This window comes from Monodelphis domestica, chromosome 4 (genome assembly GCF_027887165.1).
Source record: "Monodelphis domestica isolate mMonDom1 chromosome 4, mMonDom1.pri, whole genome shotgun sequence".
In the NCBI taxonomy this organism is placed as follows: domain Eukaryota; kingdom Metazoa; phylum Chordata; class Mammalia; order Didelphimorphia; family Didelphidae; genus Monodelphis; species Monodelphis domestica.
Genome location: NC_077230.1, coordinates 419,566,871 through 419,579,783, shown reverse-complemented (window position 1 = coordinate 419,579,783; position 12,913 = coordinate 419,566,871). Strand labels below are relative to the sequence as shown.

At 54.6% G+C, this 12,913-nt stretch overlaps 1 protein-coding gene across 1 annotated transcript; it reads right to left on the bottom strand.

The window, feature by feature from the left end:
* Positions 1 to 211: 211 nt before the first annotated feature.
* LOC100018994 (cytochrome P450 2S1-like) lies at positions 212 to 11,052 on the bottom strand. The gene is made up of 9 exons (XM_056796228.1): positions 10,529 to 11,052; positions 9,682 to 9,844; positions 7,102 to 7,251; positions 6,753 to 6,913; positions 6,379 to 6,579; positions 5,600 to 5,741; positions 3,936 to 4,123; positions 1,962 to 2,103; positions 212 to 695 (listed from the first exon to the last, which is right to left on the bottom strand). The coding sequence occupies exons 1-9, from the start codon at positions 10,718 to 10,720 to the stop codon at positions 514 to 516; spliced, it is 1,521 nt and encodes a 506-aa protein (XP_056652206.1). The 5' UTR covers positions 10,721 to 11,052; the 3' UTR covers positions 212 to 513.
* Positions 11,053 to 12,913: the final 1,861 nt, after the last annotated feature.

Below are 12,913 nucleotides of genomic sequence, written 5' to 3'. Positions count from 1 at the left end.
CTGGCTCAGGTAAGAGTTGGTTGGGTGAGGGAGTCCCTCAAGAGACTGCTAGGCTATATCTGGGTGCTCTAGGGTGCATGAGGGAAAAAGCAAGGCACTGGCTTGTGGGCCGTCGTGGGTGGTTGTGGGTTTAGAGAGAAGGTCCCCTCCAGGCAGGGGTGAGCAGTGCCTTGCCCATGATCACAGTGGTAGGACAGTCCGAGAGGCAGGATTTGAACTCGGAATCTCTTAACTACAAATTGACTTTTTCTACTGCAACAATGTCTTACACATAGGAGATGGCTAATAAAGGATGCGTTGAATAAATAGGAGATGTTGCTCTATTAGCATCCTTGAGAAAAGCTGTGGGTGTACGTCGAATTAGTCTCTGGAATATATGAATCGATTCCTAGGTCTTTGCTCTTTGGGGACTTCAGGGAGCTTCTCTCTGAACCTCCCAGGTCCAATCCAACTGGGGCACCAGCTCATCAGCCCCCAGGGCCGGGGTCTCCTGCTGCCCTCTCCCTCAGCCAGTCAGCGGGGCCGGAAACGGAGCTGGAAGGTGGGAGGAATGTTGGCGAAACCACTGATGGCTGGATGGAGGCTCAGAGCCCCAAGGGGGGATGGACTCTCCAGGGAGAAATTCTGGAGGATTGTGGTGAAGAAGAGGAAGAGCTCGGTGCGGGCCAGGCCCTCTCCAAGGCAGATTCGTTTCCCTGGGGAGAAGAAAAGGAGGGGGGCATGAGGAGACCTTGGCCCCATGGCGGAGACGTCACAGCATCAACGCCGGGAGGAAGATTGGCTAGCTCAACTCCTTCATTTCATGGAGGGGGAACTGAGTCCCAGAGAGGGAAAGGGAGCTTAGAGAGTTAAGTAAGCACTGGGGACAAGAGTTGAACATGGAGCTGATGAGTCGCTATCTGGTGCTCTCCGCCCTGCCTGTGCCATGTAGTCATTCATAATCTGGATTGGGTTTATCTGGGTTCTTGGCTCATTTCCAATGCAAGATCATATAGGAGGGCCCAGATGGGCCTCCTCCGATGTATTTTGTATGTCCTCCCTGCCCCGAACCCAGCAGAGGGACCTGAAGTGTTGGGGTCCAATAAAGAAAGACTTCGAGGATGAAGGGGTCCATGGCTTCCTTGGCTCTTCTCCTCCTCCCTCTCAAGTCAGAAACATCTCGGCTTCTTTCTCCAGCCTCACTTCCCCCTTATCTCCTGCCCACATGAACCCCACCTAAGCCCTTCCCTGGTTGAGTCACCCTCTTCTCCTAATCAACGTCACCTTTCCTCCAGGTACCAAATGGGCAGCAGGAACCTGAACTCAGGATCCTGCGTTTATAGCAAGAACTCTCCTCCCGCTCGGCACCCCTTTTGGAGGCTCCTTTCTTCTTTCCCCCAGCTTCCCTTTGGTGGCATAGGCAGGGGACCGCCGGGCACTGGGGCTCAGGCCAGTGTGGATGGGGGGGCTTGGGTAGCCATCCCTAGGGCTCCAAGGATAGGGGAGTGGAAGGCTGCTGCCTCCTTTGCCTCTGAGAAGCCGGTATGCCCACTTGGAAGGAGCCTGAAGAGGCTGCCTCTACCAGCACTCACCTGACCAAGCTAGGCAAAGGGGATTCCAAAGTAGGCTTGAACCCTCAGACACTCACTAGCTTTATGACCCTAGGCAAGTCACTAAATGTGTGTGCCTCAGTTTCCTCTGTAAAATGGAGCACCTATCTCTCAGCAAGATCAAAAGAGATGACACATATAAAGTCCTTAGCACAGTGCCTGGCAGAGAGGAAGCACCATATAGATGCCAACTGTTATTTCCCCCCTTTGTACCATAAAGGTGTAGAAGGCTACAGTTTAAGGTTTCTCCTGATTGATAGCCTATGGAGCAGTGAGCCCGATTCCAATGGGGTAGTCAGGGGTAGGGCAGTCGTCTTGTTCCCCTACCCTTTCCCTGGTTAAAGGATTTGCCCAGAGGGAGGGGGCAGATACCTGAGGAGAAAGGCAAGAAGGCCTCGTTTTTGATGAATCGGCCATCAGCATTCAGGAAGTGTCTTGGGTAGAATTCTTTTGGACGCTCAAAGAATTCTGGGTCGTGGAGAACAGATCCCAGGAGGGGGAAGACTTCAATACCCTAGGAAATTGGGAAGGCATGGGATGGGAAGGAGTCGTGGTTCCTCTCAACTTCCCCTTCCCCAGAGTCCTTGGACCCTTAGCCCCGCCAGCACTGATCCTGAATGCTGTCCTCAGTTCTTCCCCGGGCTGGTACTTGGTGATGGGAATGGCTGAGAAGGACTGGGAGACCTGGTGGGGAGGCCTCTTTCCCTCTTCCTCCATCTGGCTCTTTCTAGGGTTCTAACTGTGCCTAGAGCTGAGTTTCAGGATCCCCTCTAGGGTCTGGAGAAAGCAGCTCTGGTCAGAGGAGCTTGGGGAAATGGGGAAAGGGAATCTGAGCTAGCAGAAGGAGCAGAGAAATCAAGAAGAAGTGAATAAGAGAGAAAGAGGAGGGAGGGAAGGAGGGGGAGAGGGAAAGGGAGAGGGAGGGAGAAGGAAAGAGATAAAGAGAGGAAGGGGGAGAAAAAACAGGGAGGAAGAGAGAGAAGACAGGGAGGGAGGGGGAGAGAAAGAAAGAGGGAGAGAGACACAGAGAGAACGAGGAGAGGGAGAGAGAGAGAGGGAGAGGGAGAGGAAGGGAGAGAGAGGGAGACAGAGAAAGAAGAGAGGGAGGGAGGGGGAGAGAGAAAGAGAAGAGAGAGGGAGACAGAGACAGAGGGAGAGAGAGGAGGAGAGGGGGAAGGAGAGAGATAGAAAGAGGAGAGCTAGAGAGAGACAGAGAGAGAGGGGGAGAGAAAGAAAGAGGGAGAGAGAGACAGAGGGAGAGGGAGAGAGAAGGAAAGAGATAAAGAGAGGAAGGGAAGAGAGAAGACAGGGAGGAAGAGAGAGAAGACAGGGAGGGAGGGGGAGAGAAAGAAAGAGGGAGAGAGAGACAGAGAGAAAGAGAAGAGGGAGAGACAGAGACAGAGAGGGAGAGGGAGAGGAAGGGAGAGAGAGGGAGACAGAGAAAGAAGAGAGGGAGGGAGGGGGAGAGAGAAAGAGAAGAGAGAGGGAGAGAGAGACAGAGAGAAAGAGAAGAGGGAGAGACAGAGACAGAGAGGGAGAGGGAGAGGAAGGGAGAGAGAGGGAGACAGAGAAAGAAGAGAGGGAGGGAGGGGGAGAGAGAAAGAGAAGAGAGAGGGAGACAGAGACAGAGGGAGAGAGAGGAGGAGAGGGGGAAGGAGAGAGATAGAGAGAAAGAGGAGAGCTAGAGAGAGACAGAGAGAGGGGGAGAGAAAGAAAGAGGGAGAGAGAGACAGAGAGAAAGAGGAGAGGGAGAGAGAGACAGAGAGAGAAGGAGAGGGAGAGAGAAGGAAAGAGATAAAGAGAGGAAGGGGGAGAGAAGACAGGGAGGAAGAGAGACAGAGAAAGAGAAGAGGGAGAGAGAGAGAGAGAGAAGGAGAGAGAAGGAAAGAGATAAAGAGAGGAAGGGAAGAGAGAAGACAGGGAGGAAGAGAGAGAAGACAGGGAGGGAGGGGGAGAGAAAGAAAGAGGGAGAGAGAGACAGAGAGAGAGGGAGAGGGAGAGGAAGGGAGAGAGAGGGAGACAGAGACAGAGGGAGAGAGAGGAGGAGAGGGGGAAGGAGAGAGAGATAAAGAGGAGAGCAAGAGAGAGACAGAGACAGAAGAAAGGGAGAGAGAGGAGAGGGAGAGGGAGAGAGAAAAAAGGCGGGGGGAGAAGAGGGAGCAATAGAGGAAGGGAGAGTGTCTGAATTTGGGCAGGTGGAGAATAGAAGACTACATCTATATGAGCACCTGAATGTCAGCTCTCCTCCATCTAACTCACTTGCCCTGCTCCCGGCTGCCTGGGAGAGGGCTCTCCTACTCCCTTTAGTCCTGAAGAAGGTTTTTCTCTCCTCCTCCTCACATTTACCTGGGGCAATTCATAGCCCTGGAAGATGGTGGGTTTGGTGACGGTGCGGGGTACTCCCATAGGGATGAGGGCCAAGAACCTCTGAACCTCATGCAGGAAGGCATCGGTGTAGGGCAGACGCCCCCGGTCTCCTAGGCTAGGGGCCCTCTCCCGCCCAAGCTCTTGGTTTAGTTCCTCATGGATGCGATCTTCAGGGGGAGAAAGGAGAGAAGAGAAGAGAAGAGAAGAGAGAGGCATGTTTAGGCTGGGCCAAGGACCAAGCACGCAGCTCTCTTCACCTCTCCCTAACAAATCCTAGGGGCCAGCTTGCCCATACCCAGAAGGGCCAGGCAGCTGTCTAGAGCCAGAAGGGCCCCTTTGAAACCAATCAGGCTGACCCTTCATTTTACAAAGAGGGAAATCAAGGCTCAGAGATATAAAGGGACTCTAGCCAAACCTCCTGACTCCCAGACCAGGCCCCTTCTACTCTGACCCACTGGCTCCCTCCCCAGGGCCAGCCTTCTCTGTCTCTCCTCAGCCCCAGGGAGCTATCTTCCAGCATCTCCCTCTTTATCTCTTTTGATGCCTCCGGCTCCATCCCTTCTGCTAAAATACTGATGGGCCTGGGAGCCGGGGGGAGAATACCTAAGTCTGACGTCCTTTCCTCCCCAGCAGATTGGCCTGCTCGCTGGCCCCACCATCCTCCATCCCTCACACTCCTTCTCTCTGTTGTCTTTTAAAATACAGCCCAGGTGCCCAGCTCCTGTGGGAGGCCTCTCTTACCCCCTCTGCTGCCCCCTGACACCCATTTCCTTCCCTTCAAATTCCTTTGTATCAACGTCTCTTGGTCCCAGTAGAATACCAGCTTTCCGAAAGAGAAGACTGTTCTGTTTCTGTCTTTATGCCTCCAGTACCTTGCCAATAATAAGTGCTAAACTTGTGTTTGTTCATTTGTACTGAATTACGCGGCAAGGCGGCTAGAGCGCCAGGTGGGGAGTCAGGAAACCCCGAGTTCAAATCCAGACTCAGACACTTCCTAGCTGTGTGACTCTGGGCAAGTCACTTCACCCTGTTTGCCTGTGTTTTCTGTTAAATGACACGGAGAAAGAGAGGCCAAACCACTCCAGTACCTCTGCCCAGAAAATCCAAAATGGGATCACGGAGGAGTTGGACAGGACTGAAAAACCGAAGGACGCCACCTGAAATCGGCATCGATCGGCTCATCCTGAGGTAGCAGCGAGCCACAGAATATCAGCTGTGCTGGTCCTTGGGCTTTGATGTAGAGTGATTCAATTAATTGCTTTAGAATCACAAGGGACCTGAGGGGACATTTAGCTCAACTCTCTCAGGAAGGGACTTGCTCACTGCTCACACACAGCAGTTAGGATCCTAACCCGACTTCTGTGCTCCTAGAATAATAAAGAGTGTCTCAAGGTTTGCAGAAGTACTCCATGTGCTATCCTACTTGGTCTTGGTATACAACTCTGGGAAGAAGGTGCTGTTCTAATTTCCATTTGACAGTCGAGGAGGCTGAGGCAAACAAGTGAAGTGACTTGCCCAGGGCCACAGAGCTAGGTAAGTGTCTGAGGTGGGATTTGAACTCGGGTCTTTCTGACTGGAGGACCCGGCTCTCTCCGCTGCGACAGCTGAGCCTGGGGCTGTGGGTCCCCTGCGCTGGGCTGTACCTTGGAACTCTGGGTATTTGAGCAGGAGCAGGAAGGCGAATCTCAGTGTAGCAGAGACTGTTACTGTCCCCGCAAACAACAAGTTCACGGTGGTCAGCAGGAAATCTGTGTGGTCAGGCCCTACTCCTTGGGCCTTTTCTTCCTGGAGGAGAGAGACATTAGGAAAAGGACTCAGAATTCCCAGGGGGCTGAGAGGCAGCGAGGGGGATTCCCTGGGGTGGGCGTCTGAGGGAGACAGAAAGAAGGGCTGGCCCCGAGCTGCCTCTGGCGCCTACCCAGGTGGGAAAGGCAAGAGACAGACGCTCAGAGAAAGAGAGACCAGGAGGAGCGGACTGAGGCTCCTGTCCAGTTCCTTCTTTTGGAGCCAAAAAGGAAATTTCAGTGATGTAAGGAATTCTCTGTGCAGAGATTCAATCCATCGACGCAGGGCTGCCCCTACAGTCTTAAGAGTTGTCTGGGCCCCTGGGAAGGAAAGTCACTTGTCGAAAAGTCAGTATGTGTCAGGACCTGAACCCAGGTCCTCCCTACTCCAGGCCTGGATTCTATACACTGTGTTACCCAGCTGATCCATTTTGTTCAGTTTTATAAGGAGAAAACAGGCCTGGAGAGGTCTGTCATTTGTTCGTTAGGAAATAATGAGGCTGGAATTTGAACTCAAGTCTCGGGTCCTAGAGGGAGAGAGCCTACCTACCACAGGTGCCCCCAGATGCGAGCGTAGACAGACCCTCCCTCTAGGCCTCTCTCCCCCTCTCACACCCCTTCCCCAGCCCTGGCCATACCTGGCGCATCTTGAGCAGGAAATCATCAATAAAGTCCCTGACGGGGGCCTCAGGGTCCAGCGTCTCCTGGTGCTGCTGGATTTGGTCTGAGACGAAGGCTGCCAGGGTGCTCAGGTGTCCAGTGAGCCGGCCATGGGGAGCCGAGAGATATTTAAGGATGTCTGACAAGTAGCAGACGGGGCCCATGAACATCTCGCAGACCTGATGGAGGAGGAGAAGGGAGGGAAAGACTCAGTGTTTTGTCTGAGCTTCCCAGAGCTGGGAAAGAGAGCAATCCAGGTGGACTTCTTGGAGGAGGGTGGAGGAAAGAGCCTGCCTCCCTGGACACCGGTTCAGCCCAAAGCCTCCCACCCCGCCAATTCCAAGCCAGTCACCTGTCCCCAGGGGGAGCTTATCTCCGTCAGGATGCCGGCAGTGGCAAGGACCATGGCTTGGAACTTCTTGTCTTCATAGTCAAAGCGCTTTCCAAACAGGAGAAGGCAGGTGATGTTGGAGACAGCCTGAGACAGGAGCAGGGACGGGTCCAGGGGGGACCCTGGAGGGACACAGAGACGCAGGGTGGGTCCCCGGACAGACGGACACGACCCAAGAGGCTACAGGGTGTCCCCCGAGCTCCTTTCGCCCTCCTATTGGGCGTGGGAGACTTCAGGCAACCGAATAGGAGGGGAGCCGGGCGCAGGGACGGAGCGGAATGGGGGAGGCAGTTCCGGGGGCTCCCCTGACCTTGGGTACTCCGTAAGGCTTCCAGCAGGCAGCGGGCCTCCTCCTGAATGTGCTCTTCGCCTTCCTTCTTGCCCATGCCCAGGGCTCTCAGAGAGAGCGTGGTGAACTTCCGAAGGGATCTCCACTGCTCCCCATTGGCAAAGAAGAGGCCTGGAGGAGAGGGAGAGAGTCAAGGGAGCACGAGGCACTCCCCACCTGCCCTCCAGCCCCAGGCAGGCCTCTTCCCGACAGGATGAGGTCGTTGGTGGCTCTCTGCCCGGGACCCCGGCGCCCCGCCCCTCCGAGGCCGACAAGCCCGGACGTGGGTGCCTCTTTCCCTGGATCTCCCGTGCCTGGACCTGTTCTGCTGCGCGCGCCCTTCTCCGGAGCTTCCTCTGGGCCGCAGAGATGACCCAGCGCTCAGCCCCAAAGCCTGCCCCAGCCAGCCCAGAGGACTTCGAGCTCAGGCTCTCTGAACCAGCCTCGCCAGCGGAGGCTCCCTCTCAAATGGGCCGTGTGGAGCCAGGAAAGAAGTTAAAAAAGGCCATTTGGGCCACCGCGATTCTTTTAAGGGAATTAGAGGAAATGGATCAATCTTCACAGGGACCTTCCCTCTTAGAGTCAGTCCTGGGTACTGGTTCTAAGGCAGCGGAGCAGTCAGGGCTAGGCAAGGGGGGGCAAGTGACTTGCCCAGGGTCACCCAGCTAAGTCAGATTTGAACCCAGATCCTCTTGTCTCCAGGCCTGGCTCTCTATTTCCTGACAGACTATCTAACAGAACCACAGCTGTGTGAAGAAGTAACCACATAAGGTTTGCTTTCCAACGGGGTGGGCAAGGGCAGGGGAGGGAAAAGGGATAGAATGGCTGCTCCCCCTTTCTTAATCGGGGCTCGGGCTGAAAGGGTAAAGCTCCGTTAAAGGATTTCCTGGCTCCAAGTTGTTTTTTTTCCCTTCCCTTTAATTCTCTGTTCTTGGGGGGATTACACAAGGTTTCACATTATGCATGTTAAAAATATCCAAGGTTGGAAAAAAAGGCTCATCCAAGCTATCAAAATTACCTGTTTCTGGAGAATCCAGCTCCAAGATTAGGCTCTAATAAGCTCAGATGATAACATCAAGAGGATAGGCTTGGGCTGGGCTACGTTGCCCAGGAGAAGGGAAAGAAACAGGGGTCCGAGTCCTTTCCCCTCCCCGGGCCTCAGTTTACCCATTGAGACGGGCCTGAAGATTCCTCTGTACTCTGACCCTCTGAGATTCCGACAATGGATGATTCGAGGCTCGCCCACTCAGTTGCCAGCGATTTTGCTGAAGCCTGTTCCCGTGGCTCCCTATTACTTCCAGGTTCAAACATGAAGCCCTCTGGGTAGGAAAGGTCTTCTCCTACCATCCCGGGCTTCCTGTCCAGGCCAGAGGCACAGGCGGCCCTGGTAATGGAGCTTTATGAGACTCCTCCTGACTGCTTTTCCCCTGGCCGTCTCCCATGCCTGGAATTTTCTGCCCCCTCACCTCAGACTCTCAGCATTCCTGGCTTCCTTCAAGACTCAGCCCAAATCTCGTCTGGAGGACTTTCCTGGTCTGGAGCCAACCAGCACCCTCTTCCCCTCTGAGATGACCTTCCATTTACTTTTTTTTTTTAACCCTTACTTTTGGTCATAGTAGGCAAGGGCTAAGTAAATGGGGTTAAGTGACTTGCCCAGGGTCATGCAGCCAGGAAGTATCTGAGGCCACAATGGAACCCAGGTCCTACACTCTAACTACTTTGCAATTTAGACACCCCTATCCTATTTACTCTTAAAACAAAACAAAATCCAACCTGGGGGCACCTGGGTGGCTTAGTGGACATGAAAGCCAGGTCTAGAGATGGGAGGTTCTGGGTTCAAATGTGGCCTCAAGACACTTCCTGGCTGTATGATCCTGGGTAAGTCATTTAACCCCATTTACTTAGCCCTTGCCTTTCAGTACTCAGTACTGCTAAGGGTTTAAAAACAAAACAAAACAACAAAAACTTTTACTTTCTATTTACCTTAAAAAAAATTAAACCCATATCAATACTTTGGTGGGCTAGGAAATGGGGGTTAAGTGACTTTCCCAGGGTCACACAGCTAGGGAGTACCTGAGGCTACATTTGAACCCAGGTCTTCCCCTCTCCAGGCAGACCTGGGTCTCTACTGAGCCACCCAGCTGTCCTTCCCTTTCCTTCCCATTTATTCTTTCTATATCTTGCATGTATGTAACCATTTCCATGCAGCTTCTCCCATTAGACTGAGCTCCTTGAGGGCAGGGTCTGTGTTCTAGTCCTTCCAAGGTAGCTTTAGTCCTTAGCATGATCCCTGGCATATTCTCAATCCCTTAAAACATGCTTGTTGACTGACAAATGGATCAGAGTCAGCTTTTAAGAGGGGGCTAGGCTGCGGATTCCCAGTATATGCTCTAGGATCCCAAAGCTCAGAGCAAACCATCCGATTCGGAGCTGGAAGGGAGCCGCCCCTCTTTCACAGCAGAGAGCTGTGGTTTGTGTGCCCCAGGAGCAGAAGCAGGATTCAAACCCAGGTCCTCTGACTCTACACTGGGCTCTGGGATTCCACATTTCCAAGCCCCTCACCGTGCTCATGGAAGGTCTTCTCCAGCCCAGCAATCTTCCCCCGGCCGGAGAACGCCTCGGCCTGGTCCACCAGAGCCTCCTTGACCGCCCGGTAACCACTCAGGACCACCACAGGCCGGGAGCCCAGGTACACGGTGAACACAGGGCCATACTTGGCACTGAGCTGCAGGGAGAAGCAGTCGCTGGGGTTAAAGAGTGGGCTTAGCCGGCTCCAAGCCTGTCCTCCTCCGGTTATTGCATTCTTCCCCCTCTCAGGCCATCCCCGGCCCTTCTCTAGAAGTCCTCCCACGGCACCTCCCAGGGTCCAACGGGCTCTGCATCCCCACCTTCGAGCCTCAGTCCTTCCCAACTCCCCATCATTCCCTCCCCTGTCCTCCCTTAAAAAACAAACACCCACAACAAACCCCTTCCCTTCCGGCTTAGAATCAACACTAAATATCGGTTCCAAGGCAGAAGAGCAGCCAGGTGAAGTGACTGGCCCAGGGTCACTCAGCTAGGAAGTGTCTGAGGCCACATTGGAACCCAGGATCCCCCCTCTGAGGAGGGCCGGCCTCTCTTCCCTTTTGTAGGCGCCAGGGATCCCCTTGGAAGCCCGAGAAGCTTTCTTTCAGATAACTAAACTTCAGTTGGAGGGGCTTGGAGATCGCGACTTGTCCCTTGCTCCCCCTTTAAGTTCGGGGACCCTCTGAGATCCAGCCCGGCCCCAGCTACCGGGAAGCACATGGCTGGGCTCCACCCCACTCCGATTGTTTTGGGGTACCCCTCCCACCCACCCCCGCCTGAGGAGCGCTGCGATCCCTGCCCTCGCGCGGCAGCCCTCCCTCCCTACCCCCCGCGGCCCCGGCACCTTGAGCAGCCCGGGGTACAGTGCTCCCGGCCACAGCTGGCCCACATTCCCCAGCAGCGGCAGCGGCGGCGGCCCGGGGGGCAGGCGGGAGGAGCGGGGGCGGCCCTGGCGGAGGACGAGCAGCGCCAGGAGGAGGACCAGGACCAGGACCAGGACCAGGAGCGGAGAGGCGACTCCCGTGGCCAGCGCCATCCCGAGCCCGCAGCAGGGAGGGCGGGGAGAGGGGCCGCGCCGCTTATAAAGCCGGCCCTGCGGGGCCCCGCCTCGGGAGGCCACCGGGATTAGGCCCCTCCCCGACCCTGGGCCAAACCGAGTGGAGGGCTCGAAGTCCGGAGCCCGCCGCCGGGGCCCCTGGGGTCGCCAGGCTGACTCAGCGCAGCCTGCAGGCTCCAGTACCTGCCGCCCCGGCCAGCCGCCCAATTTCACGCCCCCCCGGACGCTGCCGCCGCCGCCGCCGCCGCCGTCACCTGCTCCTAAAGCACCCAACTCCGCCCCGGCTCTGCCGCTAACTCTCAGTGGGACTCCGGGCCTCAGTTTCCCCACGAGCACAAGGAGGCGTTTACTCCCCTTTGCAGGTTCGGCAGTTCCGTGACCTCGGAGTACCCTCTGCCACAGCTCCACCTAGCCCTGGCCGGAATACAAACCGAGGCCTGGGAGGGAGTTCTGGGACTTTGACCACCTGCCACCGCTGTCTTCCTCTGTGGGTCTCTGGGAAGCCTCTGAGTCTCACATTCCACTGCTCAGGCCTGGGAGGTGGCTACTGTCAGGTTATTTCACTTCTGGGACGACGGAGATTTTAACATCTGATTTCTTCCCTGTACGGATGGAAAAACTGAGGCCCAGACTAGGGAAGGAAACTCCCATCCAAGTTCTCTCAGACCAGGTTCGAACTCTGGCCGTGCCCTTTACACTCCGCCTCACTTGCTTTCTTTGTGTTCCCCTTGTGACCTTGGCAACGTCATTTAACCTGTTTAGGTCTTAGCTACCTCATGTATGAGTGGGTTGAACTCAAAGAGCTAAAGCCAGGATCCCGTGATCTGGAGGCACAGCCAGATCTCCTTCGTTTGACTCCATAAAAAGCTCTCATCAGTTATCAACCCATATTTCTCTCTACCTTTAAGGGTTGGTGCTTTCCCTCCCCATCTCTCCCTCCCTCCCCTCTCCCTTTCCTTCTCTCTTCCCTCTCCCTCTCTCTCCCCAACTCCTTCTCCCTCTCTCTCTCTCCCTCCCTTTCCTTCTGTCTTTCCTTCTTCTCTCTCCCCCTCCCACCTCTCCCTTTCTTTATCTTTCCCTTTCCCTCTATCTCCCCAATTCACTGTTTCTCTGTTGCTCTCTCCCTTCCCTCTCCTTTTCTTTCTCTCTTTCCCTCTCCCTCCCTCTCTTTCCTTTTTCCTCTTGTTTCACTTTCCCTCTCCTCCCCTCTCCCACCATCTCCCCAATTCTCTCTGTTTCTCTATTTGTCTCTTTCCCTCCCTTCTCTGTCCCTCTCCTCTTTCCCTCTCTCTCCAACTCTTCTTCCCTCCCTCCCTCTATCTCTCTTTCTTCCTCCCTCCCTCTGTCTCTGTCTCTCTCCCTCTCCTCCTTCTCTCTCTGTCTCCTTCCCTCCCTCTCTCCTTTCTGTCTCTGCCTGTCTGTGTCTCCCCCTCTGTCTCTGACTGTCTGTCTGTCTCCCTATCCCTCCCTCCCTCTCTCTGTCTCTCTCCTTCTTCCTCTCCCCTCCTTCTCTCTCTGTCTCTGTCTCCCTCCCCCCATCTCTCTCCCTCTCCTCTCTCTGTCTCCCTCCCTCTCTCTGTCTCTCTCTCTCCCCCTCTGTCTCTGTCTGTCTGACTCTCCCTCTCCCTCTTTCTCTTTCTCTCTCTCTGGTGGAGGCGGGGCACACCTCCCAGTCAGTTACCTCATTTCCTCTAGGAGACACCTGGGGAAACTGGGGGATGTCAAAGCATCTTCTCAAGTACCCTGAGAGCTTCATAGCACCTAACAATCTGGTAGACCCTCTACCTGGTGAAACCCCCCCAATACCTCTAGTGTATAAAATATTACTTTCTTGGTCCCAAAGCTTGGAAAACAGAAGAAGAAAGAGAAAGCCATGCTGTTTTTAAGGCTATACTCCCAGGAGGCACCCATCTGACCCCAAATCACCTTTGGGAGAAGATTAGACTCTCGTTTAAGGTGGCCCCTAAAGCCCCTTTCGATTCTTAATAGTCCGTTTCTGCCATTCTTCATAGCTTACATATGTGTTTCAATAGCGAGGGCAAGCAAGCCCTAGAGCCATCCCATAAGGAAAGTAGAACTCGTAGCATTATCTCTATTTTAGATTGGAGGACATGTAAGAGAAGGAGATTGACTTACTTAAGGTCACTGTGAGCTTTAGAATCCAGGTCCAAA

What these genes read in the sequence shown, in the direction of transcription:
- LOC100018994 (XM_056796228.1), bottom strand. Translation starts at nt 10,720, where the DNA reads ATGGCGCTGGCCACGGGAGTCGCCTCTCCGCTCCTGGTCCTGGTCCTG. An exon ending in GAAGACCTTCCATGAGCACG is followed by an intron (nt 7,252 to 9,681) that starts GTGAGGGGCTTG and finishes CCTCTCCTCCAG; the next exon opens with GCCTCTTCTTTGCCAATGGG. An exon ending in AGGGCTATGAATTGCCCCAG is followed by an intron (nt 2,104 to 3,935) that starts GTAAATGTGAGG and finishes CCAATTTCCTAG; the next exon opens with GGTATTGAAGTCTTCCCCCT.